The following is a 26,198-nucleotide window of genomic DNA, read 5'->3' as shown; positions in this document are numbered from 1 at the left end:
TGAAGCACAGGTCAGGTTACTGTTACTCAACTCACCCAACCCGTATTCTTGCTCATAAAACCCAGGGAAAGAAAATCAGGTAGCCAAGTGATTTTTGTAGTGTGTGTGTGTGTGTGTGTGTGTGTGTGTGTGTGTGTGTGTGTGTGTGTGTGTGTGTGTGTGTGTGTGTGTGTGTGTGTGTGTGTGTGTGTGTGTGTGTGCGTGTGCGTGTGCGCGCCTTAATTTAGTTGAAAAGTCTAAAAGTCAACTTGTGACAAAACAATTTCAGATGACTAAATAGGACTAAAATTAAATGGTGTGTTATTCAAAAGACTAAATCAGAATTGGATGTCAAAATTAACACGTGTGTGTCTTCCCATTCAGGGCGGCAGAGTCTTCACAGGACATTGAGTCTCTGCGTCCTCCTCGCTTCATCCACGAGGACGGGGTCATACGGCCATATAAGGAGAGGGAGGGTCTCGGTAGTCAGATGCTTCAGGTAAGACAGGGATATCCCTCTCTTCCATCATCCACCTGGCCACTCTTAAAGGGACATTTCACCGCTGGAAGAAACTGCAGTCACTCAATGTTAATAGTATTTGTAGTAGATAACAGTAGCACATCCAGAACAATAATGAAGTATGTGTGTTTGACTAGGGTTTGACTGGATTGCTGAATTCCTACAATGCCCATAATGCGTTAGTGCACTTCCCCTCCTTGTGGAGAGGGAGGAGGTTGCATGGAGATGAAAAAAATCACACCCGTGTGAAGTGAGGGGCGCTAATATATTAAAGTCTATCTCATGTTGATTAGGTGATGTAATAGAGATGTAAAACAAACAGTGCCAACACAAACATTAAACGCCATTAACAATAAAGAGACAATATGACGTAAACGACATAGTTTAAACATTAAACCTGTGCATAGGAGGGTCAAAAACATTACACACTTAATAACTCCAGGAAAGTGTTTCTTGTGTCCTAAACATCATTTAAATAAGCTCTGGTTGCAAAAGAGGTGAAGTGGCCCTTTAAGACCGTGGTAAAACAATGTCTATGAATGCTGTTTTTACTACGTCTGACTGCTGTTCCTGTTTGCTGTGACGTAAAGCATCCAGTAGTATCTTGTTCAGTTGTGGAAACATATTTATGCTATTAGATTCCATATCCATCCTCATATCCTGTCCTCCACACCCCTAGTGTGCTTTCTATCTCTGTTTAATGTTGATCTTCAACACTAGCCACAGAAGTTTCCCATTATGTTTATTGATATGTAGTCCGCAATCAAAGTCAGAGATCCATAGACGTCACCCCCCCACCCTTATACTGTAGGCTTTGTTCAAACTGTGTTGGCAAATCCAATGTATTTCTCAAACCTGATCTTTAGGACTGATTGTCCACAGTTATTTGTGATCAGGTCGGATTTGTGCATTTAGACATTGTCGACCTGTCTGTGGTATAATCACGTAACGACAGGCATGAGTAATGCTCTGTCGTCATATATGAATTGTTTCTTGTGGAATATAGCAGATCTACAAGCTCACGGTTTGTCCCGTAGGTACAACACGCAGTGTCACTTGAACTTTTCCGCAAGTGTCACCGTCATGTGATGAACTATAAATCAGGCTTCGAAGAGTCCAAACTGAGCTGCATCTTCAGAAATCAGATTTGAATCACATTTAAAACCATCAAATCTGATTCATAAAAATCTGTTACCAGATTTCTTTTAGATTTTTCTTTTCAGACTTGATAAAAATACAGGTGTCCTCTATCAGCTGGGGTCATGTCCCAAATGTGTCCCAGAATGTGGCCTACACCTACAGTATGTCAGGAATGCATGCATGCACACACACAGGCACAGTTAACAGGGCAACATTATTTGGGCATTTGGAAAATGTAATCTATTGTACATTCTGTCAATTCTTTGTCAGAATGTAATTTATTTTACTCCAGAGCAGTAGTAGTTGTTGTTGTACCTTAGTGTAGCTGCACAATCCTTGTGCTGAACAGAATTAAATAATACATATAATATTTTTTGTGGAATGCAACGGCTGTGTGACAATGTGTAAATTGAGCCTTTGGCAGTAGTTGATTTGAGCCAAGCTTTTAGATGTTTAGCATATTGTCGTAAATGTTGTTTGTTGTTGATATTGTCTGTTAAAATTAGTGTTAAATAGCTCTATAGTAATCGGCAAAAATAAATCGGGTTGGGAACTTGGGATACCAATTTTATCCAATCAAGAAACAGAACGGATAAATAAGTTAAATTGGGAGTTATGAAAAAAAATCAGCATACAGAATTGGAACTGGAATACTGTGTGGGATTCTCTCTTCCGATAAAATTGGTATCCTGACCTTAAAATTTATTTTCTGTTTACTAAAGGGCTGGGCAGATGGGGAGGCCGCTGTTACTGAACAAACATTCTACTATCTGTAAATTGAGCTTAAAGGGACACTTCACCCTTTTTGCAAAAAAATATATGTTAATGACATTTAGAAGATTTAGAACACTTTACTGGGGGTCTTTATGTGTGTAATATGTGGTTTTAGATATTTTAGATTTTAGCCCAGTGTCTCTGATGTCATGGACACTGGGCTCACTTCCTTCCTGGACTACAATTCAAATAGGGGAGGGCTGTCTTACTGAGACAACATGTAGTCCAGGAAGTAAGTGAGCCCAGTGTCTATGACATCAGAGACACTGGGCTCACTGCTAAAATCTAAAATATCTAAAACCACATATTACACACATAAAGACCCCCAGGAAAGTGTTCTAAATCTTCTAAATGTCATTAACACAGGATGAAGTGTCCCTTTAAATGTTTTACATATTACTTATACCCCTTTAAGTGCCTTAATTCATGTGATGACAATACCAATACCAAAGCCATGGTGCTGGGTGGACGGGGGGGGGGGGGGGGGGTGTTGTGAGCTGTAGTGTGGTTGGCATCTGTAGTAAACAGTGGTTAACATTGTTTCAGATCTACCCATGCAGTAGCTCTGGTCCATAGCTCTAATGCGTTGCATTTAGAGCTATGTTACTCTCGACTTCCGCCGCTCGCATGAATGCAGACCAGCCTCTCGTTTTTAGCGTAAATAAAAAGAACGTTTTTGCTACTCACCAAAACAAAGGCGGTTGTGTCATTAGAAAGCCTACTTTCCTTAGTGGGAGCACTCTGAGCCCCCCACTATAAACGGTACTTTTTGGCCAAAAGGGGATTTTGTTTCCACCGAAAAAACAACAACTTTTAGTTACTCCACTGTGCCTTCTACCGATATTGCCCAGATAATTGCCTCATAGAGAATATTTTTCAGAGTGTTTCCACTAAGGAAAGTAGACTTTCTAATGACACAACCCGTCTTTGTTTTGGTGAGTAGCAAAAAGCTCTAAATGCAACGCATTAGAGCTATGGACCAGAGCTACCCATGCAGTAATGTAGGCTTCATAAAGAATGATTATGCTGTAGCACCTGAATACAAGATTTAAAAACAAATCTCTTATGCTAAAATATGTACATTGATTCCTCAGAAAAGTTAGATGAAAGTTACTTTTCTTTTAACCCTGAAGAAAGAAAACAAATGATCATAGTTTTATTTTTGATTAGATTTTTAGAGTTGCTAGACATTAATTAACACTAGTATTTATCCAAACTCAACTCACAATTGGCCAGGCCTCATTCTGCAGAATATTACTGGACATATTATGGTGTGACAGCATATAGGCTAGACAGATTGTATTCTTTCTTCTCTCAGAGCTGTCTTGTCTCTTGTCATGTCCATTAGATAGCATAGACCTAGAGGATAGACAGATTGTATCCCTCCCTACTTTGACCTCAGATTTGTCTTATCTCTTGTCTTGTCCATCAGATAGCACAGAGGCTAGACCGATCGTGTTACTCTCTGCTATGATCTCAGATTTGTCTTGTCTCTTGTCATGTCCACAGAGGAGACTGGTCTTCATTGAATGGATTAGGACTGACACATTGGATGAGGATGAGGATGAGGAGGATGAATGAGCATGGGGAAGATGAAGTCAGCTAGAAGGGAATTTCTCAGTGCCAGCGTTAGATTACGTCCGATTTATTCTAAATTGTGCGCCGGTGTCTCGCACTGAAAACACAGATCTACATGCTCACAGCGGATCTGCTATTTTCGGTGTGAGACACGTTGCACAACCAAATATAAGTTATATAATATTAAGATTAAGATTATTGCATCTGTATCGTTTCTAGTGTTTGTTCATTGAGTACTCTGATGGGACTTTTGAACAGACCACAGAGTATTCAACTTTTATTTTTATGTTTTGGTCTTAAATAGTTTTCATGTCCATTTATGATATAATTATATTCATTTTGTTCTTTTTGTATTTCACAACATTGTTTTCATCATTTTAAGTCCACCTTTCTTTTCTCCATGGCCAACTGGTGTAAGACTATACTGTACAGTATATTTTTGATTTGACATGAACAATGGATTCAGTTAATCTTGATTATTTCAAATAAATTTGAGCTTTACTGCTGACAAATGATCTAATAGATTGTTGGCCAGTTAATTAATAATTGCAGGCTAATCTGTGACTGTTTACATTCAGACAAAATTGAGATAGATAATTGTTCCTCCAAATATACTTAATAGAGAATATTAACCTCTTATTATATACTTAGTTGACCAGAGCATATCGCAATGCATTGTAAGCTTGCAGATCTGCTATTCTTGCCAAATGTTCACCCCATAATTGGTTTGTTTCAAAATGATAATGATGTGGTCCATTCAAGATTCTGTCCCAGTTAAATGCTCCATCATATACAGCATACATTTTTAAGTGTACTTTTTTTGGTCATGCAAAAAATATTTTTGAAATTAAATTACATACTAACCATGCCAGCACTATTGACCATTTATGCAGACATTTTTAACCTGCAAATTGGACTATAAATCAAACCTAATTATTGCTTTGAGCTTTTTTTTCCTTTTGTTTTATCATTTCCATTCAATTCATATCTCAACGCCGTATTCTTTCATCAATGTCCTGTTTTCACTCTGTTAAGAATTAACTGCCATCAGTCACCTTCCTCTTTCCCAATAAAATATTTTCATTTCATTTTCAATTATACCTCACATTGTCTTGGTTTCATCTCTTTCATCTTTCATTTCATTTTCCCCATCAGCAACATACACACAAACACTACTCAAGACAACGTCATAGAAGGACGTAATTTCATCAAATGTTGTATCCATGACTATATTATGTATTAATTAGTACATTAGTGTTTGAAGCTTTCAGTTTCACATATGACACATTTAGTATAATTGTGTGGTTTAATGATTCATTCATTTTTTCTGTCTTCCTCCAGAAAATTGAGAATGGACGTTTTGCAAAATATAGATATTTTGCTCACGCCAAGATCAACGACTCTGACTTCCTCATGATTACCAAGAGGTGGGACCATCACATTTCTGGCTTTTTAATGATAGGCTTTACTGTTGTTTTGTTTGTTTCTTTTTTTGTTCTGCGTTTACAGCACATTTCAAACCCTTAATTGAAATAGGAACAATTTTGTGAACAGTCATTCTAATTTATAAAAGGTTTTTGTTAATATCTATGAATATAAATTATCTGAGTTTACAATATACTATTAGTCCCATACATAGATGATCCGATCATCATATAACATTATTATGCATGCAGATGCCGTGTTAGCTACAGTTTATAGATCATGCTGAGCTATGTGTTTAATTTTGAAGTAGGCTATTTATATTTAGACAAGATGAAGAAAGTCCCCACACGGATCCCCACACACAGTGACAGACAGATATTATGTACACTGCAGTGTTTTAATGTTTCCTTAAGAAATTGATTAATGTGCTCGTCTGACCATATTTCGATGAGTGCTTCGGTCTCCTCATTCAACCACGTCTATCCACGGTAACGGGGCATCTTTGCGCTGCGTAATATTTTCCTTCTTCGTTTACAACTGTGTTTACTCCTCATACTCCTCACGTTTCGTTTCCTTTATTTGATGCGGATTGCATTCACACCTGCAGTGAATCGAAGTCAGGTGTGCTTGGAAGCGAAGCGAAACCACTGTTTTATGGCGAACTAGAATGCGATTGTTTGATCCGCACCAGAATTCGAATGAGCCTTCACACCTGCCAAACGAAGCGCACTTTCCGACAATATGCAGCAGCATTTGTTTTAATCGCAGTAAAGCATTCTGATGTGAATGTAAATGAACAAACAAATTCCACGTACATCAAACTTGGAGGCAGTTAGTTGAAATCATATTGTCTTATGTTGCTAATCCTAATAATGGTGACGTGTATCAATACAAAACAATACATAATTTTTGTTGTCATGTGAAGTATAAATTAGCCCTAATTGACATCTGAGTCTCACTGCCTTGTGTCACCTTTATTTATTTTGTATCTATGGCCCTCTCTCCTACTATACAAGTAGGTATTTTTTAGCTCTGTCTTTTTTACTCTCCAGGGGTATCTTCTTTGTAACGAGGGGCACATTTGGTCAGCTAACCTGTGAGTGGCAGTATCTGTTTGATGAGTTCACCAAGGACCCGCTGATCATAGACGAGAGACGCCTTCGCATCGAGGCTAAGGTACAAACTATTCCTATCTTTATGCTGTAACTTACTTGTTCTCATGGTGTTCTCATAATACATTTTCAAATAATTTGTTGTGAATAAAATATACCATTTTAGAGTATGATGGTAAGCAACATTTCCACTGTGCTTTATTGAGTAAACATGCTTTATATTTCAGACATGGCTTTGGTGTCATTTAATAGCCAGCTGCAGCATGCAGCCACTACCTTAAAAACTATAATGGACCTAGTTTGTTATTCCAGTGATCTGCCTTTTAGTTTTTCAAACTGAAACCTGAACAAAATCATGTTCCAAATTGCAACCATTAAGAAATAACCACTGTTCAGGACTGGGGTTGCTTTCACTTGGTCCATTCAATGCACTGTGCAAATTAGAATAATGCCCTAATGCAATATCCTTTAGTTTTTTCCCATTTATTTTCTTTGCTCAAAATGCTGATTATTGTGCTTAACCAGCTCTGCCATTGTGTTTCACAGGAGAGAGTCAAATCGGTTTTCCATCCCAAAGAGTTTGGCAAGATCATTAATTTCAAAACGCCGGATATAGCAGTGGTAAGTACTGTATGTAGGTAGGTAGTGAATCTGTTGTATCAAGACTGAGAAATCATTAATTTGATTATTGTTTTGATTGATATTTAAATGGTTGTGTCATGTTGTCGGAAACCTACCAACACAATATCTGAGTCAAGAGATGCCCAGTTACCCACTTGACAATCTGAATGACATGATATGAGCACTTGGATACACTATTTCAGAACTTCACAGGCATTGGAGCCACATATTCACAGTCATATGAGCCGGGCGGTGCTTAGACGCCCGCACGGCATGTGTTTGTAAGGCAATCAAGTGATCCCCTTCCCCAGTACAGCTACAGAGCTGCGGAATCAGCTGGGAATGATATAGGTGATTGAAGGTGTGGGTTATCGGTGAAATTTACAACGGTGACAGTAACCAGCCAATCAGAATCAAGTATTTGGACTAACCGTTTTAGAATAAATTATTGAGACCAACTTCTGTTAGAGCAGTGGTTCTCAAAGTGGGGCCCAGGGAACCCCAGGGGTCCTTGGGGGTTCCAGTGGGTTCTCACAACTTCTCAGCTAAATAAGTTAATATAGCATCAAACATCAGTTTAAGCACTTTAATCCTATATTCATGTGAAAATAACAGATCTACAAGTTAACAACGCATTGCATTGTGAGCTTGTAGATCTGCTATTTTCAAAAGATTTTGGACATTGTGGAATATTTTTTAAACATTTTAACAACACAAATCTTTTATGGGGTCCCTGGCACGAAATATTTTCAGATGTGGGTCTGCCGCAAATTGCATATTAATTTGGTTGTCCATGAAATGAAAAGATTCAGGAACTATAGTGTTAGTGATCATATTACTATATTATATATATAACTATTGCTTGTGGTACATGTTTTTTATGCTTCCAGTGGGTTCTTGCTATGTTGGAGGAAGCCAGGGAGAGTTTACCCAAATGCTGACCGATAGAAATGAGCAACAAACCAAGAAATGAAAGACCAAGTGTCCATGCACACTCTCTCTCTCTCTCTCTCTCTCTCTCTCTCTCTCTCTCTCTCTCTCTCTCACACACACACACACACACACACACACACACACACACACACACACACACACACACACACACACACACACACACACACAAGCCCTGTGTGCCAGTGCCTTTATTCTTTGCTGCATGTCAGTTTTGTTTATCTGCACAACCTGCAATGACCAGTGGTAGACACTATATTCTGACTGTTAGACTGCGTGCAAAAGAGTGAGTGAGTGCGTGTCCGAGTGTGTGTGTTAGTGCGTTTGCATGTGTGTGCATGCCTATGAGTGGAGTATACAGTATACAGTACTCCATACAGTCTAAGGGAGCAACTCCTGTCAACTTTGAACTTCCATTTACATTGAATCATGTTTCTTCATGTGCCACAATTCAAACTAACACCTGCTATTCTAGAATCAAATATAAAGTTTAGAATCTTATTCAAACTTATTTTAAAGTTATTTCAGGTTATATTTAACTCTAGTGTAATGTAGAAGCTATTCTATCTCATTGCATTCACGTACCATTAAAAATACAGTATGTTTGAAGAGGAACATTGAACTACATTACAGTGCAACAAGGCCAAATCACATTTATATTTTAACACTGTTAATTATTTAATTACATTAATAATCACTGTTTATTTTTCTTAGATTATTTAAAAGGGAAATATCTTGTTCACCAACAAGGGAGAGTATGAATTCATAACACATCTAGCGCAAGATGTCAAATTGTGCGTCAAACCTTTGCTGTTTTTCTATGTTCCTACAAAATAAGATTTAGTGTGAGATTTAGAGATGCATGCTATTTTTATACAGTACATATACAATGCTCAAATAATCCAATGTGTGTATATAGATAAAGATGCAGTATACTGTATACATCCTTACAATGTAGTCTATGAAATTGCAGATTGTAACTTTTTATGTTTTTATACCACTGGTATTCAATGCCAACTATGACAACTATTATTACTATTATTCAGCTGTGTTCTCTAACTTATTTTAAAGATTTGCTTTGGTGTTGGGTTCGCTGCAATTAATGTAACTAAATATTAATGTTGCCTCTGTCAACAATTTATTTTTTTGTGAATTGACATAATCCCTTTGTGCCATTTTTAGAAAAAAATAAAATATATACTATACATGTTTTATCATATTTCTTTATTGCTATAAATCTATGCATGTACTATTTATTTATTCATGTTTTGCCCTTAGTGTTTTACAAATGAAAACACGTTGAAATCTAATACATTTTCCTTTTAATTTCTTGAGAACAGCATAGACCCTTCAACCTGGGAAAATATAGAAGCATGTTCAAGCAACTTTTCAGTAGCAAAACTCAAATACAGTAAGATTTTCTATTTACAGCTAAAACAACATTTTAATAATTTTGTCTTTGGTTAATCGTACACATGGCTTGGATACTTACTATGCTGTGTCATTTTTTTGTCATCTTTCTCATTTTCTACACATAAAATAAGAAAAAGAAAAACGTCAATTCTCAAATGTAAAGTTGGACTAAAGCTCTCAATCTTTTTTGGGGAAAAGTCAGATTTGTTTTATTTCAGTACATTTTGTAAAAAGATAGATTATGTAACACACCATAGTCATGATAAATAAATTACTGTATGTAAACTGTGGAAGGTGCATCATTGACATATGTACCATTGTCTTAAAGTAGTATATGAAACGATTCCTTCTCACTATTTTTGTGATTTCACAGTTTAGTTCAAAGTAGCATACAGTACAGATCTAGGGACTTCTATCAAACACAGCAACCTGTACAGCAAATTAATAGTCTGCCTGTTAAAGAACACACTTAACGGGTTGAACACAAAGAGAGTCTTGTGTTTAAACCATCATAGAAAAACAAAGTGAGCATTTGTTTTATTGTGTATAAATGCAGCCTTTCTATTCCCCCTCCCTCCTCCTGCTGGTGCCTCCTGGTCCTTTTTTCTTTCACCCCACCTAATTCACCCTTTGTCAAGTCCCGTCCATGGTTCTGCCTCTCTTCGCACCCATTGGTTGCCGTTTCGTGGTTGGACAAAAATCCTCTCTCTCCATCCACTACAAGGTGTTTTTCAGTTGCTTCATATTGATATAATGTGCGTTCAAATTGTTATTTTAAACTTGGCGTCAGTAAAAAGGAACATACAGGTGCAGCACAGTGACTGGGCATATCATTGTTTGTTTTTAGTTTTTTCCAAAAATGGTGTTTTATCAAATTCAACATAAACACGGGCAGAACCAGGGCGGAACAAGGCTGAAAGAGCCTGCTGGTTAGTCAGTCAGGAACCAATCAGAAGGCTGACAAAGGGTGAATTCCACACCTCTCTTCTTAGCTCCTGTCGTGTCTGTCACTTGTTCCTCTTTATACCAGGTTGAACTCTTTAAGATTATGCTGCAGTATGGTGTCTTTGACAGCTACGAAGACAAAGCGGATGTTCTCTGTATCCGTGGCGCAGGTGAAGTGGGAGTAGACTTTCCTATCCTTGTCTGGGTTTTGTTCCTGGTACATCGTCAGGATGAACTCTTGTGCTGCTTTCTTATCCTTCTGCGCACCTGAAAAATCATGACTGGCATTAACCGACCTTCAATCAAATTAAACTTTCAAACTGTCAGTGGACTCATTCTCTCACAGCTGTTCTCAGCAGATTGAATATTGTGGCTGTCATGTTCAAAGCTGTTACTTTTCAGGAAATGGAAAACATTGTTCCAATGTAATTATTTAGTCACTCTCACAAGTTTAATACTGTTCATTAGTTCAATATTTATAAATACCCACAGACAGACTTGAGCACTTTTAACAATTCGATTAGGCAACACAAACTCAAAAACAGAACAGAACTTCAAAAACAGGAATAGATGATCTACAAGCTTATAAGGGACAGGTCGAAATTGAAATAGGGGTACCCCTGGAGGAAATTGATGTGTCCTGATATATAATACCATCACTCTCCCTGTGAATGAAAATAAAAATCCAGTCCCCTCCCCAGGTAATAAGCTTATCTCACAGAATTTCCCCGCCCCCTTTCGGGGTTAGTGGTGATAGCGTGACGTCACTCCATAGACGCTACATGTTAACGGAGGTAATTTAAGAAGTCTACAACTTTTGTTTTCTCAAGGTAAGGTTTGTTCTATCTGTTCGAGATGATTTACCATCTTGTTTGCTTCATAATAATATTGGTCTGTCACATTTTTACATTAGAAAATGTACTTAGATTCTCCAGAGAAAAAAACGTGTAAATGCTAATGTTAAATGACACCACTATTTACCGGAAGTGGGCATGGAAAGCGGGCTGTGAGATAGGCCTATTAAACAAAAAGGAATCACCCTCCCCTATTAACCTATTAATTAACATCACATTTACCTCAGTATTATTTATTAATAATCTGGTAGCGTTTTTAATATGTGAGAAAATAAAGTGACCGCAAAAATCGCGAAAAATTGTACGCTTTGAACTCGCGGCCAACGCAGACAATGGTCTCGTAGTCTAACAACTAACACAGCAAGCTATGTAAGCCATTGAAAAGTGTGTACTTGTAGTGTGTGTTGTAGTGTGATTGACACGGGGAACAATGAAAACTGGTCCTGTTGGGAAGAACCAAGTGAAAGCAACAGAGGGGTATCGTTGACCAAAGTTGTACTTTAATTCAGAAGAGCTGTAGTATTAGATATATATATAAAACCCAGACTATTTTATTATCAAAATTGGATCACCCTCCCTTGGACTCAAAGTAAAATTAGCTCACCCTCCCTCTGACTAAAATTAAAAAGACATGGCCCTCCCCTATTTTCCTCCAGGGCCCCCTTTTCTAAATTTCGACTGGTCCGAAACGATATGACATGTTGTAAGCTTGTAGATTGGCTATTTGGGGTAATTTTACTCAACACTGTCCAACTACGAAGTAGGGCATTCATTGAAAAAAAAATATGGAGATACAATTAGGTTTCCACTTGACAGCTGGTGACCTTATGCCAAACATCTTTCCATCCACAACATAAAAGCTAATGTAACATTTGTCTGCTATTACACTATGGTACAAAATACAATCTAGCCTGGTAAACCACTCCCCCTTGAAAACATTTAATTGATTTAGCCTGGTAAACCCCCTGGTTAACCAGGCTAAAGTCAATCCCCTGGAAAATGTCATTACTTTAAGAGACTATTTACATAGAAATGGCACAAGATAAAGTATGTCACTACTACTACTACTGTTGGAACAGCTTTTATGTGCATTTAATGTGCAGTAACATGTTACTGCAATAATACAAATAACCATTGTACATAATCTTTTATGTATAAATAATTTGCCCACTAGCAAGTATAAGTTCACTGCCACAAACTGGATGCTCGCAAACACACATTTCTGTACCTGTTTAGGTAAGCTCCCCCATAAGTCACACACTTTATGTTTTGCAAGCGATACCGTCGTACAATCATTCACACACAAACCTGTGAATTCTGGGAAGTAGTCGGCTACGTGAGAGTACATGATCTTCTCCTCAAGTACGTCAGTCTTATTGAGAAAGAGGATGACAGAGGAGGTTTTGAACCACGGGTAAGTGATGATAGTCTTAAACAGAGCCTTGCTCTCCTCCATGCGGTTCTGAAAGGGAAACACATCACAGATTCACAATAGCTTTCAAGTGAAAATTACAATTCAGTTTGATCTTTGTTCTTATGATGTTACATGTTCTAATGTTGTAAACTCTCCATTGATACACATCTTGATCAATGCAAATCATTGATTTGAAAATAGCAGATCTACAAGCGCACAACGCATACGGTTGTATTTAAGCTGGTGTGAATAGCTGATGTTAATAGTTTGAAAGCGGTTAAACTGAGTTTGAATGCTATATTACAATTTTAGCTCAAGACCGCCTGGAACCTCCTTAAGGACCCTTGGGGGTCATCGGACCACACTTTGAGAACCACTGGTTAAGTCCAACGTATTTCCCAAATTCGTACCTCGTTGTCACACTCGGCCAGCACCTGGTCGTACTCGCTGAGCGCCACTAGGAAGATGATGGAGGTGACATTCTCAAAGCAGTGAATCCACTTCCTCCTTTCTGACCTCTGACCTCCCACATCCACCATCCTGCCATAACAGCCAATCAAAAGATTCAAAACAAGACCAAAGTTTATTATTATGTGTTATATTAAACTTCAGCACAAACATTACATTTTCAACCTGTTGCACAGGGACAGAAAATGTTACATAATGTTTAAAGGGATTGTGACATTAAAAAAAAAGGTTTTGTAACTTTTAACATTCAGTAGATTTTCTGTGGTCTGGGGTTTTCTGGCTCAAACAAATGCTCTGATTTTCCTGCTGACTGATGTCACAGCCTGCAAATCCCATATATGTCAATGGGATTTGCCAGCAGATGTCACTGTTTTCACTGTTTTGCCTGTTTTAATTGTGGCTCAAAAGGCTCCAGAACACATAGAGAAAACCCCAGACCACAGAAAATCCACTGAATGTTCAAAGTTCAGGTTTTTTGGGTGTAATTGAGGTCATAAAACCTAAAAGAAAGAAATATATAGTTTAACTTGTGCTTCTCAACTGTGCCGTATTAAGAAGCTCTGTTGTTTCAGACCTGAAAACGTAAAAGAAAAAAAAAGTCCATATATGGGCATTCCCAGACGATGCCCTAATTATTAGGGCCTAATACAATATATGGCATATATGGAGCCAGCAACTCTACATCTGACCTTAAACCTCAAACCCTTAGATCTCCATATATGGAGCTGACCTGTTCTGACATTCCATATGTTGACCTCATCAAACCCTGTACACACTCCATATATGGCCAGTACAGAATTCATTCCATATGTTGATCTGACCCCCCATGCCAAAGCGCCAGTGCTCGCCTAGCAGTCTGCCGTCACCCAGGTGGATGCATGCACGCGACCTCGCCCTTTAGGGAGAGGTCGCTTCTCACCCTCAGGGCGTCTTACTGGAAAAAACTGTGTAGGTTAGACTTATCCCTACAGTCTAACTATTAGACTCTACGGACGACTCTAAATCATTGTCTAAATGTCTTTGCTTTCTCAACCCACAAATGCCTTACAACTGGAGTACTATATGTTTGCTTGCCCATTCTGGGTAGCGAGGGGATCATTGTCCCAGGTACCCCCATGAGCATCAAAATGTATTGATTGATTTGATTCCATTATGAAAACGTCCTGCCTTTATTGAGGACACCACTGAGGGATGTGTTGAATAGATAGGACTGATATTCATTCTCATTTCCGTCACTATGCACTTAGAAAGTCTGCATACAAATATTAACCACCAGTAGGCACTATTTGCCTTAAAGGGGCATTCCACTCATTTTCAACATTTTACTATGTCATTAATATACCTTAGAGCTGTTGTGTGGAAATAATAAAAAAGTCCCCCCATTCTATGTTTCTTAGAACTGGAGGTCTGAAAAAAATCATTAACATGGTGAAACACATCTTGATGATGTCATCAAGATGTGTTTCACCATGTTAATGATTCTTTTCATACTTTTCATACTAGGAAACACATAATGGGGGGACTTTTTTATTATTTCCACACAAAAGCTCTAAGGTATGTTAATGACATGGTAAAATGTTGAAAATGAGTGGAATGCCCCTTTAAGTCACTACCTTTTAGAAATGTAGACAAACAGAAAGCCTCATGCACTCCCAGTCCCACCTGCATTTCTATTGAAATTGACAGACTGGGTTTATTATTTTGTGTAAAGTCACAAATAGAAGTCCAGCGTGCTTCAGCCAGTTGTGGTTAGAACTTAGAAGGGCTCAATTCTCAATATTTTTACTGTCAAAATATACAGTAGAACTCCTGTAAGCTACTGTGCCTTGTCCATCAACAATGTGAATTGGCCCCTTCTTCCCTTAAAAGACAATGTTATCTATTTTATTAATGATTATGACGGATAGAACTGATATTTGTGTCATGTATCCTACTGTATCACTATCACACCTGAAGATGACATTCTCCATGTCAAAGGGGTATTCTATGATGCCAGTAGTGGGCACTCGGACCCGAAGGATATCCTGCAGGTCAGGCACATAAGAAGGCTCTGCAATACGGTCCAGATCGGTAAGATAACTGAAAAATAAAAGAGAAAATAATCAAATGGGGAAGAGAGAAATGTACATGGTTCTCCAAATAAATTGGGAGATGGATGGAAAATCTTTGTTCTTTTAATGCAAAGCACTTTTTTTCTGGTTCTTTTAATCTGTTTCCTTATTTTCCTTTATCTCTTTAATGTGATCAACTTGGAGCTGCATGATTGTGTGAAAAGTGCTATACAAATAAAGTTATTATTTATTTAATTATTTGTTTCTTTAGTTTGTTTGCCATAAGGCTGTCATTAGTCAAACTTGCACATCATCATATCGTAATATATGGTATTGTGACGATGCCGCTCACAATACTTCTGGTGCTGACGGGAGATTTGGTTAGCTTCTGCCTTGCATGGAATTCAGCTGTGGGTAGTAGTTGCCAGCTGAGTGCATGAGTTGGTGTCTGATGCAGATATGGAAAAATAATTCCTCTCCGCGTATGTACATTTTCACCTGGCAGCCTGTGCCCTATATTACATGCACAATCAAGGACATGTTTATAATGTACAAATGACATTTGTTAGTAATTTAACACTGATTAAAAGAGTTTTAAATATGTTTACATGTGTATTTATTGACAAGGGCCTTTCTCGGCCCCACCTCTCTCTAGCCTCGGTCCCAGGCTTACTTTTCTGTGAAAAGAAGAGCCTGGTCACAGCGTAAGGCAAAGAAGCTATCGGCGGACGTATCCTCCGGAACATCCATCAGATGTATTTCCCCCGGATATGATATTTTCCCGACCAATCACAACACTTGTTCCATTCACGGAGAATGTAAACTGATTTGTAAAGCATCAACGTCATTTCCTTGGGAGATACTTCCGCTAAAATCCCGCAACTTCCGATGATAGTCTTTTCAGCGTAGGTCTTGCCCAGGGTGACCTCTCTCCCATTGTTTATATTGTGTTTTAGTTTCCAAGATGGCCGCAGTACCAGGAGTGGGTGGCCTTGGCCTTACTACTACACATCCATCAAAGCTGTGTTCAGACACAAGGCAGGTGTCAGACACAAGGCAAGTTTCTTGACCCCGCCCGCTCACCTCCGCCCCACCCCCTCCTGGTGCTGCGGCCAGCTTGGAAACTAAACACAATATAAACAATGTGAGAAGGGTGGGGCAGAGAAAGGCCTTTATTGTTTGTTGGTCACCTCACCTCATCAGTGCTGGCACTCCTCCCTAGATGGGAGGGTGCCAAGCACGGTTGAGGAGGAGGGGTGTTTGTTCCTGTTATTTTGCATGTTCATTGTATGTGTTTGGTGCCTGAAATATTTATTGAATTGTATATATTGAAAATAAGTTTGAAAAGCAGTATGTAGGCCTAATTGTAGATCAGCTCAGGGGGCTTGGTTTGCCTGTTGTTTGAGTTACCAATTACTGTGATTGTAATTAGTTTGTCCCACCTGTTTAAGAGCAGGCAAGCTGCAGGTGAGGAGAATGATCAGTGTTCAGTTTGACTTGAGGCTAGCTATGATGAACATCAGGGGAGAGCTGTTGGGGGCTCATGGAAGGCATAGCCTCAGTATTCTTAAGTTCCTGTTTGTTGTTTTCTTAAGTGTAGCTTTAAGTGTTAATTTATGTTTCCTATTTTTGGAACGTTGTTTTGGCCAGTATTTATTTTTGTATTGTTAATTGTTTGGAGGTAAATAAAATACCCAAAATGTACTGGTGGACCTGTGTACTTTGCAGTCGGCCAGCCTTGCCCCATACATGATATGCATAAAATGAACTCTCTCAAGCGGAAGCCCTTAAGTCTTGTGTGTTCCTCACTATTTGGTGGAGTCTGAGAGCTGGTACTCTCTGCGTCGGTCGTAGCATTCCTGTGTCCCGGTGTCCATCCACAGACTCCTGATGGCCTCTGCCAGACTTTTCTCCATTTCATCTACCTTGTCTACTTCCACCTCCAGCACAGAGGCTGCATAGCTCTGGAAGCACATTATGTGAGCGCACGCACACACACACACACACACACACACACACACACACACACACACACACACACACACACACACACACATACACATGCAGTTGTGGCTTCAGGAGATGCATATTCAACACACGCAGTTGAATTAAAATCAGATTTTCCTCTTTCATCATTAGATGATTAGATCACCAACCTTCATTTACTACTCTCTCTTTCTCTCTTGTGCAATCATAGCATGTAGGCCTATGTAAAGAAGTACTAGAAAAGCCTGAATGCTGTTGCTGGTGGATCCCTTGAAAATGTCCTGTTGTGGCTGTGCTTCTCTGGACGTTATGCTTATGCTATACATTGAAAATGTTCTTCACAAGTGGAGCATCCCATGATGTGCCATAATAGATGAACAACCACAAGATTAGTTTTGTCCTAAGCTGTACTACCTGGTTTTGGGAATCAGCAAAGGCTATATTGAGTGCCTCCATGGCTCGGATCATGCAATGCATGGAGGTGAAGATGTTCTGATAGACCAGCTTAGCATAGCCTCTCTTGTCCTCGTCAGAGTATCCTCCTCCATGGATGATCCTCATCTGTTTGATGAAAGTACTTTTCCCACTCTCCCCAGTACCTAAGAAGTAGTATAAAGAGCAACAAGACAATACAGTGTGAAATCCTGAGTGTTATTTTAAAGCCCTATTATGTAATTGTTTTCAGTGAATAAAGTGTTATTTTGTCCAATCTTTCGGAACCCTCGGTTAAGCTTTTCTGAAGTTTGGACATTGCTTAACCGTAAGGTCCCTAATCGGTTATTCCACTCTCGTTGGGATGCAGATGTACATACCCTCCGTTCACGCCGAGCGGCGCGCCGCTTGAGTGTTGGTGAGATGTTTCAAAGATGCATAAAGCGGAGACAACGGAAACGTGGGAGAAATTGCATTAACGCCAATGCCGTTAAGATTTTTAATATTTTTTTTAAAGTTTTGGCTTCTCTGAAATTCTCTCTTCCTCACTTCCCATGTCCCGCCTCCCACGACACAACAGCATTATAAACATCCTGCATGTACACGGTCGGCCAATCAGAGGCAGTAACTAGCCAGTCGCTGCTCGGGAGGCGGTACAATGGGAAGTCAACAAGGAAGTCAAGGAAGTGAGGAAGAGAGAATTTCAGAGAAGCCAAAACTTTAAAAAAAAAGAAGATTAAAAATACTTAACGGCATCGGCGGTTTATGCGATTTCTCCCATGTTTCCGTTGTCTCCTATAGCCGCTTTATGCATCTTTGAAACATCTCACCAACACTCAGGCGGCGCGCCGCTCGGCGTGAACGGAGGGTATGTACATCTGCATCCCAACAAGAGTGGAATAACCGATTAGGGACCCTACAGTTAAGCGATGTCCAAACTTCAGAAAAGCTTAACCGAGGGTCCCGAAAGGGGCTAGGGTAGAACAGGGTTCCACGAGTTTGATCTCGTGTTTATAGATATCTAGCTATATAGCTTGTGTTGTGTTTATAGCAGACTCCTCACTCAAATGTGCACCTGCAGTTTGGGCAACTTTAAACCAAACTTACTTGCCATAGTGTCAACCCCTTACCCCTGTGTCGGATCGGTGGTTAGACTGGCATATTCGCCGATACCGATATGACCCGATAAGGGCCGATAAATGTGCACTTGCAGTTTGGGCAATTTTAAAGCAAACTCCCCATGCCGCAACATTTTATTTACTTGCCATAGTGTCAACCCCTTACCCCTGTGTCGGATCGGTGGTTAGACTGGCATATTCGCAGATACCGATATGACCCGATAAGGGCCGATACCGATACAGTATCGGGACATCTCTAGTTCAGAATATCAACTATCTAAAGAAGAAATCCTTACATATCACTCTTATTTCAGAGCTATGCCATATAATTAATAATAATCTCATAAGCCTATACATACATTTTATAAATCGACAAAGGAACTACGACGGTTCCTACGACGCGCACATGCACGCACACACACACACACACACACACACACAAACTGTTCCTCGTTACTTTTCTGTCCAGTTCCTGCAACAGTTCCTCTTTCTGTCAAGCAACCTGCACATGGCCAAAGCCATTTGTTTAGCAAATGTGTGTGTGTGTGTGTGTGTGTGCGTGTGCGTGTGCGTGTGCGTGTGCGTGTGCGTGCGCATGCACACGCATCTGTACTTTACCTGTATGAGGACAAGTAAGTGAGGACATTAAGCTTGTTCTCTGGTTTCTTGGATACTGGTTTGCTAGGTTCAAGAGTCTGTTTTCAAAACTTTGGGTGTGGAACGTGATGTAGGCTACCTGCCCATCACATAGTATGATGAGTTTTAATTAATAATATAATATTTATGAACAAACACTTGCACATAATAGTCAAAAGGAGAACACAAAAAGCAATAAATCGTATTTCCATTGTGGTCCTGTTGATGTTAATGTGTGGCATGGGGGGACTAGAAGAAGTGCCCCTTGGGGCATAGGTCTCCAGCAGGATTGATATTTGGATAAAATCTGAAGGATGAATATAAAAAAGCACATAAATGGGCCTCCAGGAGGCGCTGGAAAAGGCAGAATTGAAAGATCCAGGCCAGATGTTTTTCCTTGGGCTTTAGGGAGTGGAAATGTACGTAATGTACGAAAATTGCACACTATGATTTGTGGCATTTTGTTCGAAACAGACAAATCATGCGAGCTTTGGAAGCCCATCTTAGCCAATCAGGATGGAATATGGGAAATGGTACAGATGACTATGGAGATGGAGTGGAGTGTATACTGAATTGCGTGATGTATGGATAAAATGTGTACGAGTAATCTACAGAAATGTGTTTTGCCAAAATCGGCCTCATGGTGGCGCTATAACAGGCCGTTGTGGAAAAATTGACAGAGGTTGGTAGAGGTTCGTCGTTGGCATCCAGGGAGTGTGTGTGCAAAGTTTGGCATGAACCGGGTTAACGGTGCCAGAGATTAGCTGGTAACGGACGGATGGACACACAGGGATACACACACACACTGACGAACGGAGTGCAAAACATACTCTCTCCCCATGCCTTCGGCCTGGTGGAGACAACAAATACAATAAAATAATACAATATAAAACAATTGTGTGCATTATACATTATGTGTTTAAAACGAAAATAGTACAAAATACATCGCATGGATGCAACTGGGACGTATCCTCAGTGATGTTTCCCAAGGTCATCAGGGTTTCAGGTCTCGCAAACATCATACCCCTCACTCAGGTGACCCAGCCGGGGTGATCAAGTCCCGACTTACTTCCCAGTAGCTACCCTCGATCAGACCCACTAGGGAAAGACCAGGGCCACACAATCCGTTGGAACCATTCCGGAACTACTATGCCGGGACTGAGAGGTACAATTCTGGCATGTGGAGGGACTAGGCTCTGTGGGTTGCCTCCTGTCTGGGCCCCTCCTACGTCTCACCAGGTCCACTCCTGCTCTCACCAGGAGTACAGCCAGGACCTGTGCGTTGCACCAGACTCCCAGCACCAGACACTTCATTCAGGAGTGGTGGATTCTTGAGCAATGGTTCTGCAGGCTCCACCTGGGCAACGGTAGCACTACAGGCTCCACTTGCGGCTTGAATAGCCCTCCTAAAGGCCTCATCGAAGGTTTTTGGGCTTCCTCCTCACAGAGGATGCAGGCTGGGGCGCCAACCCATATGGCTCCCGGGGTGCCGTCTACATTCCGGCTTGTTTAGTTTAGTATCAAATCAAATCAAATCAAATCAAAATAGTATGGTAAACCAAGTGTCTGTGAATCTGTTGTCATTACTTTTACTGGGTTCCTCTGAGTTTTGCATGTTTTAGTGTCTTCACAAACAAGCTGTACCCAAAGTGAACTGATTTGAATGTACCTTGTTTACAAGTCAAGTTTCTTGGTGATGGAAGGAGCTTGCATAAGACTGGCAGGTAAATGCTATTCTTCAAGCAAATCATGACACATTTGGTTACAAAATAAATAATCCTTGTTTGGACTGAGCTATCTCTGCACTAGTATATGGTACTATACTTTGTCTTTTACAAGGCTGGTGAAATGAGCATCCAAGCTGACAATGGACATATATCCACCACTTAGCTGCTAATCAGAATAATACAAAACACATTTAAAATTAATAATGGCAAGACGTAAGGCAGATTCGGAGGCAGCAGGAAAGGCGGAAGGGTGGGGGTGAACGTCTGAACATTAAACGTTGGCACTATGACTGGTAAGAGGAGAGAGCTAGCTGATATGATGGAAATATAAGGAAGGTAGATATACTGTTCGTCAAAGGGACCAGTTGGAAGGGGAGCAAGGCCAGGAATATCAGAGGTGCATGGGTGGACGAGAGAAGAAATAGGAAGGTATAACCCTAAAGGAAAAGTATGCCAACAGTGTTTTGAAGGTGAAGAGACAGTCAGTGTCAGTGTCAGAGTCAGTATGAAGCTGCACAAAGAAGGTGTGATGATATGTTATTATCAGTACATATCCATATGCCCCACAAGTTGAAATATGTATTAACAGTTAGTACACAAAGGAGAGAGAGAGGGTCCTCAATGAGATGTGCTGTAGGTGAAGGGAACAGAGGTGATGAGGAGGTGATGGGTACTATAGGTGTGGTGTTTAGGAGAGAAAGGAAGGACAGCTGGTGGTGGATTTTGCAAAAAGGATTGTTGGGAACAGTTGGGAACACCTATTTCAAGAGGATGGAAGAATACAGGGTGATGTATAAGAGTGGAGGTAGGTGCACACATGGTGGACTATAGAGAGCTCAATGACTCCAAGGTGATGGCATGGGAAAGCATAGCAAGGCAGCCCAGGTGATGCTCTAGCCTATGCTCTAGCCTAGGATGACAGTGGAGTGCAATCAGAGGAAGATGAAGAGTAAGCAGAGTGACGATAGACTAGAGCATACCGGTATACAGTTTATGAATCAATATGGTGGGAGTTGCTCAGTGGCCTTGTGGTTAGTGTCTGCCCTGAGACTGGGAGGTTGGGGGTTCGATCCCTGGCCGGGTCACACCAAAGACACTGAAAAAATGGGACCCAGTGCTTCCCTGGCAATTGTTGTATTGGGGGTAAGTCCCTGTAACATACTAGCGTCATGTCCAGGGGGTGTACTTGTACATCAAGCTGCCTCACGCTACAGAAACAGGAGATGTCCTGCCCTAACCTCATAGCTCGGCAAGGCTTACTTACTTTACTACTTGAAGAAAGAAGAATGTGGTGTATACTGTATAGAGTTCAGAGAGGAGTTGAGACAGCTAAGAAAAGTATGTTCAGAGGAAGGAATACAAGGAGGCCTGGTGGTGGAATGAGGGAGTACAGCAGGGTTCCCCAATTAATTTTCCTCGAGGGCCATATTTTGACTAGGGTACCAGGCTGGGGGCCGAGTCCGCACGCGTGAGGTCGAGGTCTTGCCCTGAAAATTCATTTTCAGGGCAGGACCCCATTTGAAAAGGATGCCCAGTTTGACATGCATAGGCTACTGACCCCCATTTAATGCCATTTATATCTGGGATCCCCCCCAAAAAAAGATTCTTCCGCGGGCCGCCAGGGGGCGCTCCGCGGGCCGCAAATGGCCCGCGGGCCGCCTATTGGGGAACCCTGGAGTACAGGAAAGCATACAGAAGAAGAGTTTGGCAAAGAGAGAATGGGATAGGTTTATGGTTGCGGTGAGAGAGCGGGCATGGCAGGTGGCTAGAGTGAATGAGGAAGATGCAGAGAACAGAACCAGATGGAAGCAGGAGGATCCGCCATGCTAAACGAAGAATTAATGAATTCTGACTATCTGTGGAGATACGTTTTATGCACAAACAGTAATGAATAGATGGCTTTGTCTGAGTTAAAAAACAAAATCTACTTGGATCTACTTAAAGGGACATTTCACCGCTGGAAGAAACTGCAGTCACTCAATGTTAATAGTATTTGTAGTAGATAACAGTAGCACATTTTGAAATTTGCACTCTATGGCCAGAAAAATATGTGTGTTTTACTAGAGTTTGACTGGATTACTACAATGAATGCCCATAATGCTTTGTTGCACTGCTCCAGCTGAGGCTGGGTGTAGGTGTGACTAGTAGTCCAAGAAGGAAGTGAGACCTCATTTTCATGACAAGTTTTGGTCATGAACATGGCACGATTACTAAAATATCTAAAAACACAAAGTACACACATAAAACCTCCAGGAAAGTGTTTCTTATGTCCTATCCTAAACATCATTACGGGGTGCAAAAGGGGTGAAATGGCCCTTTAAGATATAAACTATAGTGAAAATAGGCTTAGGAGATATTGGAGTCTGACAAATTAGGTCTAAAGCGAGAGAGTTGGTAGAGTCTGGATTTGAAACGGCAGGGGAGAGCTAGGATTGTCAGGAGAGGATTCAAATAAATGACTGGATTTAGCAAAGTGGGTATTACAAACTTTGACCATTGAAAGCTTCGGCAATGTCTATAATAGAGCCTGGGAATTGAGTAGGGATTATCTATGATCCAGATACTTTGTCTGCCAGAATTTGTGGGGGTCTGAGCCACATGAGGAGAACTGTTTCTTCTATAGACGTATGTGCATTTATTTCTTAGCTGTCTAAAGTACTCAGGGTCAGATATAGAGGTTTTAGGATTCCGCCAGTAATGTTTTTATTAAAATGCATAAAAATTCCCACCAGCATCACAACGCTGGCCCATTCTGATCTGTCAGTGTCTCTATGGAGACGAGTCTGTGCGCTTTTCCACAATGTCAGGACACTTGACAAAAAAATAACAACTTTGTGGTTAGGGTTAGTGGAATAGGGTCCAAGTCCAACCAATCATAGCCCCCTCTTCCCCATTGCTCCACCCACCAGGGAGAGGATATTTTCTCAGAGAACAAAGTAGCCCTGCCTGAAGCTCTTAAATCCAATATCTCACAAGGCCAAACACATAAATAATCCCTTTTTGCTGGGCGGTAATGTTTGTTTTTCCATGCGGCAGACCTTGTTTTCAATCCTGGGTATATTACCACTGCAATTTCCTCTCTCCATCAGGAGAAAACTCATTTGAATGTCACTTGCGTTATTTTGTGTTAATAGCCATACACGGTATAGGCTACAAGGTGTCAAAATGTATCTATCTACTTTTACGGCAAATACATTTTAATCTAACAGGGTGGGGTTTGGTTTCAAATTAGCCTAATTTGAATGTCGGGGGGAGAACAGGCCTTTGGAGGAGTTTCAGCAGACAGCAGAGCCAAATGCCTAACAGCCAACTCATGCCTGGATTTGCATGGGATTTGCATGACACACAGCCGCAGCAGCTAGTCAAGGCTTTCACCACTCACTGACCACAGACTTGACAGTGGTCTGTGTTCCTGGAGTGGGACGTTGCCATAGTGCTTTCCGCTTTGTTATGGTCATCTGTCTCCAATGCCACTGGCAGGAATTATGTTTTGCCAAATAGGCCCATGTCAATAGCTAACTATACTGTAGGTTACCGGCTAATGGAATCATTGCCATTTGCCATGTGTAAGTGTGTCCTTGTGTGTAGGCCTACAAGCGTTCTGCTACACCAAACACCGCTGAGCAGATTGGCATCAAACTTTGCAATCGTTCATTCACACTCCACTAGGATTGTATTGTAGGCTATTTCATTAAAACTTCTCCTTGTGCTTGTCTGTCATACAAACTATATTTCCCGCCACCACTTGTGTCTGATGGCAGCACCCCAGGAGGACTGACCACACTGTTCTAGTTTTACCCTGTAAGCAAGAATCATTGTCATAATTTAACAATGATTCTAACTTTTCATATTTCATATTTAAAGGACAACTTCACCACTTTTCAACCTATATTGCCTTATTTCACTGCTATTATTTTAATGTTTTGTGCCTTTGCTTTTCGTTTCTCCCCTCTATTGCTCTGTATAAAGCACTTTGAGCTGCATTTGATGTCATGAAAGGTGCTATATACAAATAAAGTTGTATTATTATTCCTCAGTAATGTTGATAAAATAGCACATGTTCCTATACTCTGTGTCTCATAGGAGCGCTGTGGGCAGTTCAGAAACCATCCAGTTTCATCGATGGGGAATCCAGAAACTGCAGGCTTTTATTGATTAAAGCCTGCAATTTCTATTAGCTTGGATAAAAATGAAAGTGCTATTTTATCATGAATATTAGTGAGGACCAATAATATGAAGATAGGTTGAATGCAACGATTAGATGTATGTGAAAACTAGATTATAGTTGCTCAATCTGTCTTTGGGGTGTTTTTGTAATATTATTCAATTAAAGTGTTTTATTATTATTATTATTATTATTATTATTATTATTATTATTATTATTATTATTATTATTATTATTATTATTACTGACCTAACTCCTCACTATGGTCAACAGCTCACCCAATAGCAGCAGTTTCAGTTCCCTGCGAGAATCCTTCTTGTCTCTCCGGAGCTGTTTCTCGATCTCCTCGTTGATTCTCTGGTTCTCTCTGTCCTCCGCTGATATACAACATCCAGCCATCATTCAAACTGCCCGGGTCTCTGTGTCCCGGCCTGTCCAGTGACTCCCCGCCGGTGTCAATGTGGAACTGTGGGCAGCCAGTAAGCGGACACTGCTGCTGAGTGCTGAGTGAAGTGAACTGCCTCCGAGCCTCCCTCTCTTGACTCTTCTCTCCTTTCAAATCCACCTGTCAACTGTATGGATTGTTTACGTTGCCATTATGGAGGACCGGTTTAAATCAACAACAAAAAAAATCTTTCTTTCTTTCTTTTTTTTCTCCAGCAGACGAACTAGCCTACTTCAGTTAATTAATTGTTTTTGGGTTTTTTTTACTTCACTTTACTTTTTGTTTTCTTTTGTTTAATTTTAGCGTAATAGACAGTTTAGGTGACCAATGCAGATCAGCTGACCGATCGACACCCGTTTGTCGGCGTCTCGGCGAACTGCTGCTGTGCGCGTTCGATGCTGCGTAGCCTACTACCGCCTACTTTAACCACAGTAGGCCTATACG

At 40.4% G+C, this 26,198-nt stretch overlaps 2 protein-coding genes across 7 annotated transcripts in view; one reads left to right on the top strand and one right to left on the bottom strand.

Moving 5' to 3' along the window:
- The window catches only part of vps13a (vacuolar protein sorting 13 homolog A), a 53,551-nt gene extending 44,246 nt beyond the window's left edge, over positions 1-9,305 (top strand). For 3 of the 5 annotated variants that reach the window (XM_079516786.1, XM_079516787.1, XM_079516785.1), the window contains 5 exons: positions 364-478; positions 5,333-5,418; positions 6,469-6,592; positions 7,075-7,149; positions 8,040-9,305. In XM_079516786.1, coding sequence (XP_079372912.1) covers positions 364-478; positions 5,333-5,418; positions 6,469-6,592; positions 7,075-7,149; positions 8,040-8,090 — 451 coding nt within the window. In that variant the 3' untranslated portion in view covers positions 8,091-9,305. Of the gene's footprint in view, positions 1-363; positions 479-3,922; positions 5,091-5,332; positions 5,419-6,468; positions 6,593-7,074; positions 7,150-8,039 lie in introns of those variants that run through there. The other 2 variants (XM_079516788.1, XR_013791304.1) reach the window with 2 other exon arrangements.
- A 342-nt stretch (positions 9,306-9,647) lies between these two features.
- Positions 9,648-25,739, bottom strand: gna14a (guanine nucleotide binding protein (G protein), alpha 14a). Of its 2 annotated transcripts, XM_079516388.1 has the most exons (8): positions 25,588-25,739; positions 17,646-17,830; positions 17,055-17,209; positions 15,145-15,273; positions 13,137-13,266; positions 12,621-12,774; positions 10,494-10,725; positions 9,648-10,141 (listed from the first exon to the last, which is right to left on the bottom strand). In XM_079516388.1, exons 1-7 carry the CDS (start codon positions 25,709-25,711, stop codon positions 10,535-10,537), a joined length of 1,068 nt encoding a protein of 355 aa, XP_079372514.1. In that variant the 5' UTR covers positions 25,712-25,739; the 3' UTR covers positions 9,648-10,141; positions 10,494-10,534. The 2 variants fall into 2 exon arrangements, with proteins under 2 accessions (XP_079372514.1, XP_079372513.1); XM_079516387.1 differs by having other exon boundaries at positions 9,648-10,725.
- Between the last annotated feature and the right edge of the window lie 459 nt (positions 25,740-26,198).

The sequence above is a fragment of the Electrona antarctica genome (assembly GCF_951216825.1).
Source record: "Electrona antarctica genome assembly, chromosome: 12".
Classification (NCBI taxonomy): domain Eukaryota; kingdom Metazoa; phylum Chordata; class Actinopteri; order Myctophiformes; family Myctophidae; genus Electrona; species Electrona antarctica.
This window is presented reverse-complemented; position numbering and strand designations above follow the sequence as displayed.

What these genes read in the sequence shown, in the direction of transcription:
- gna14a (XM_079516387.1), bottom strand. Translation starts at nt 25,711, where the DNA reads ATGATGGCTGGATGTTGTATATCAGCGGAGGACAGAGAGAACCAGAGA. An exon ending in ATGGAGAATGTCATCTTCAG is followed by an intron (nt 13,267 to 15,144) that starts GTGTGATAGTGA and finishes CTGTTATGGCAG; the next exon opens with GATGGTGGATGTGGGAGGTC. An exon ending in CTACTTCCCAGAATTCACAG is followed by an intron (nt 10,726 to 12,620) that starts GTTTGTGTGTGA and finishes ATGATTTTTCAG; the next exon opens with GTGCGCAGAAGGATAAGAAA.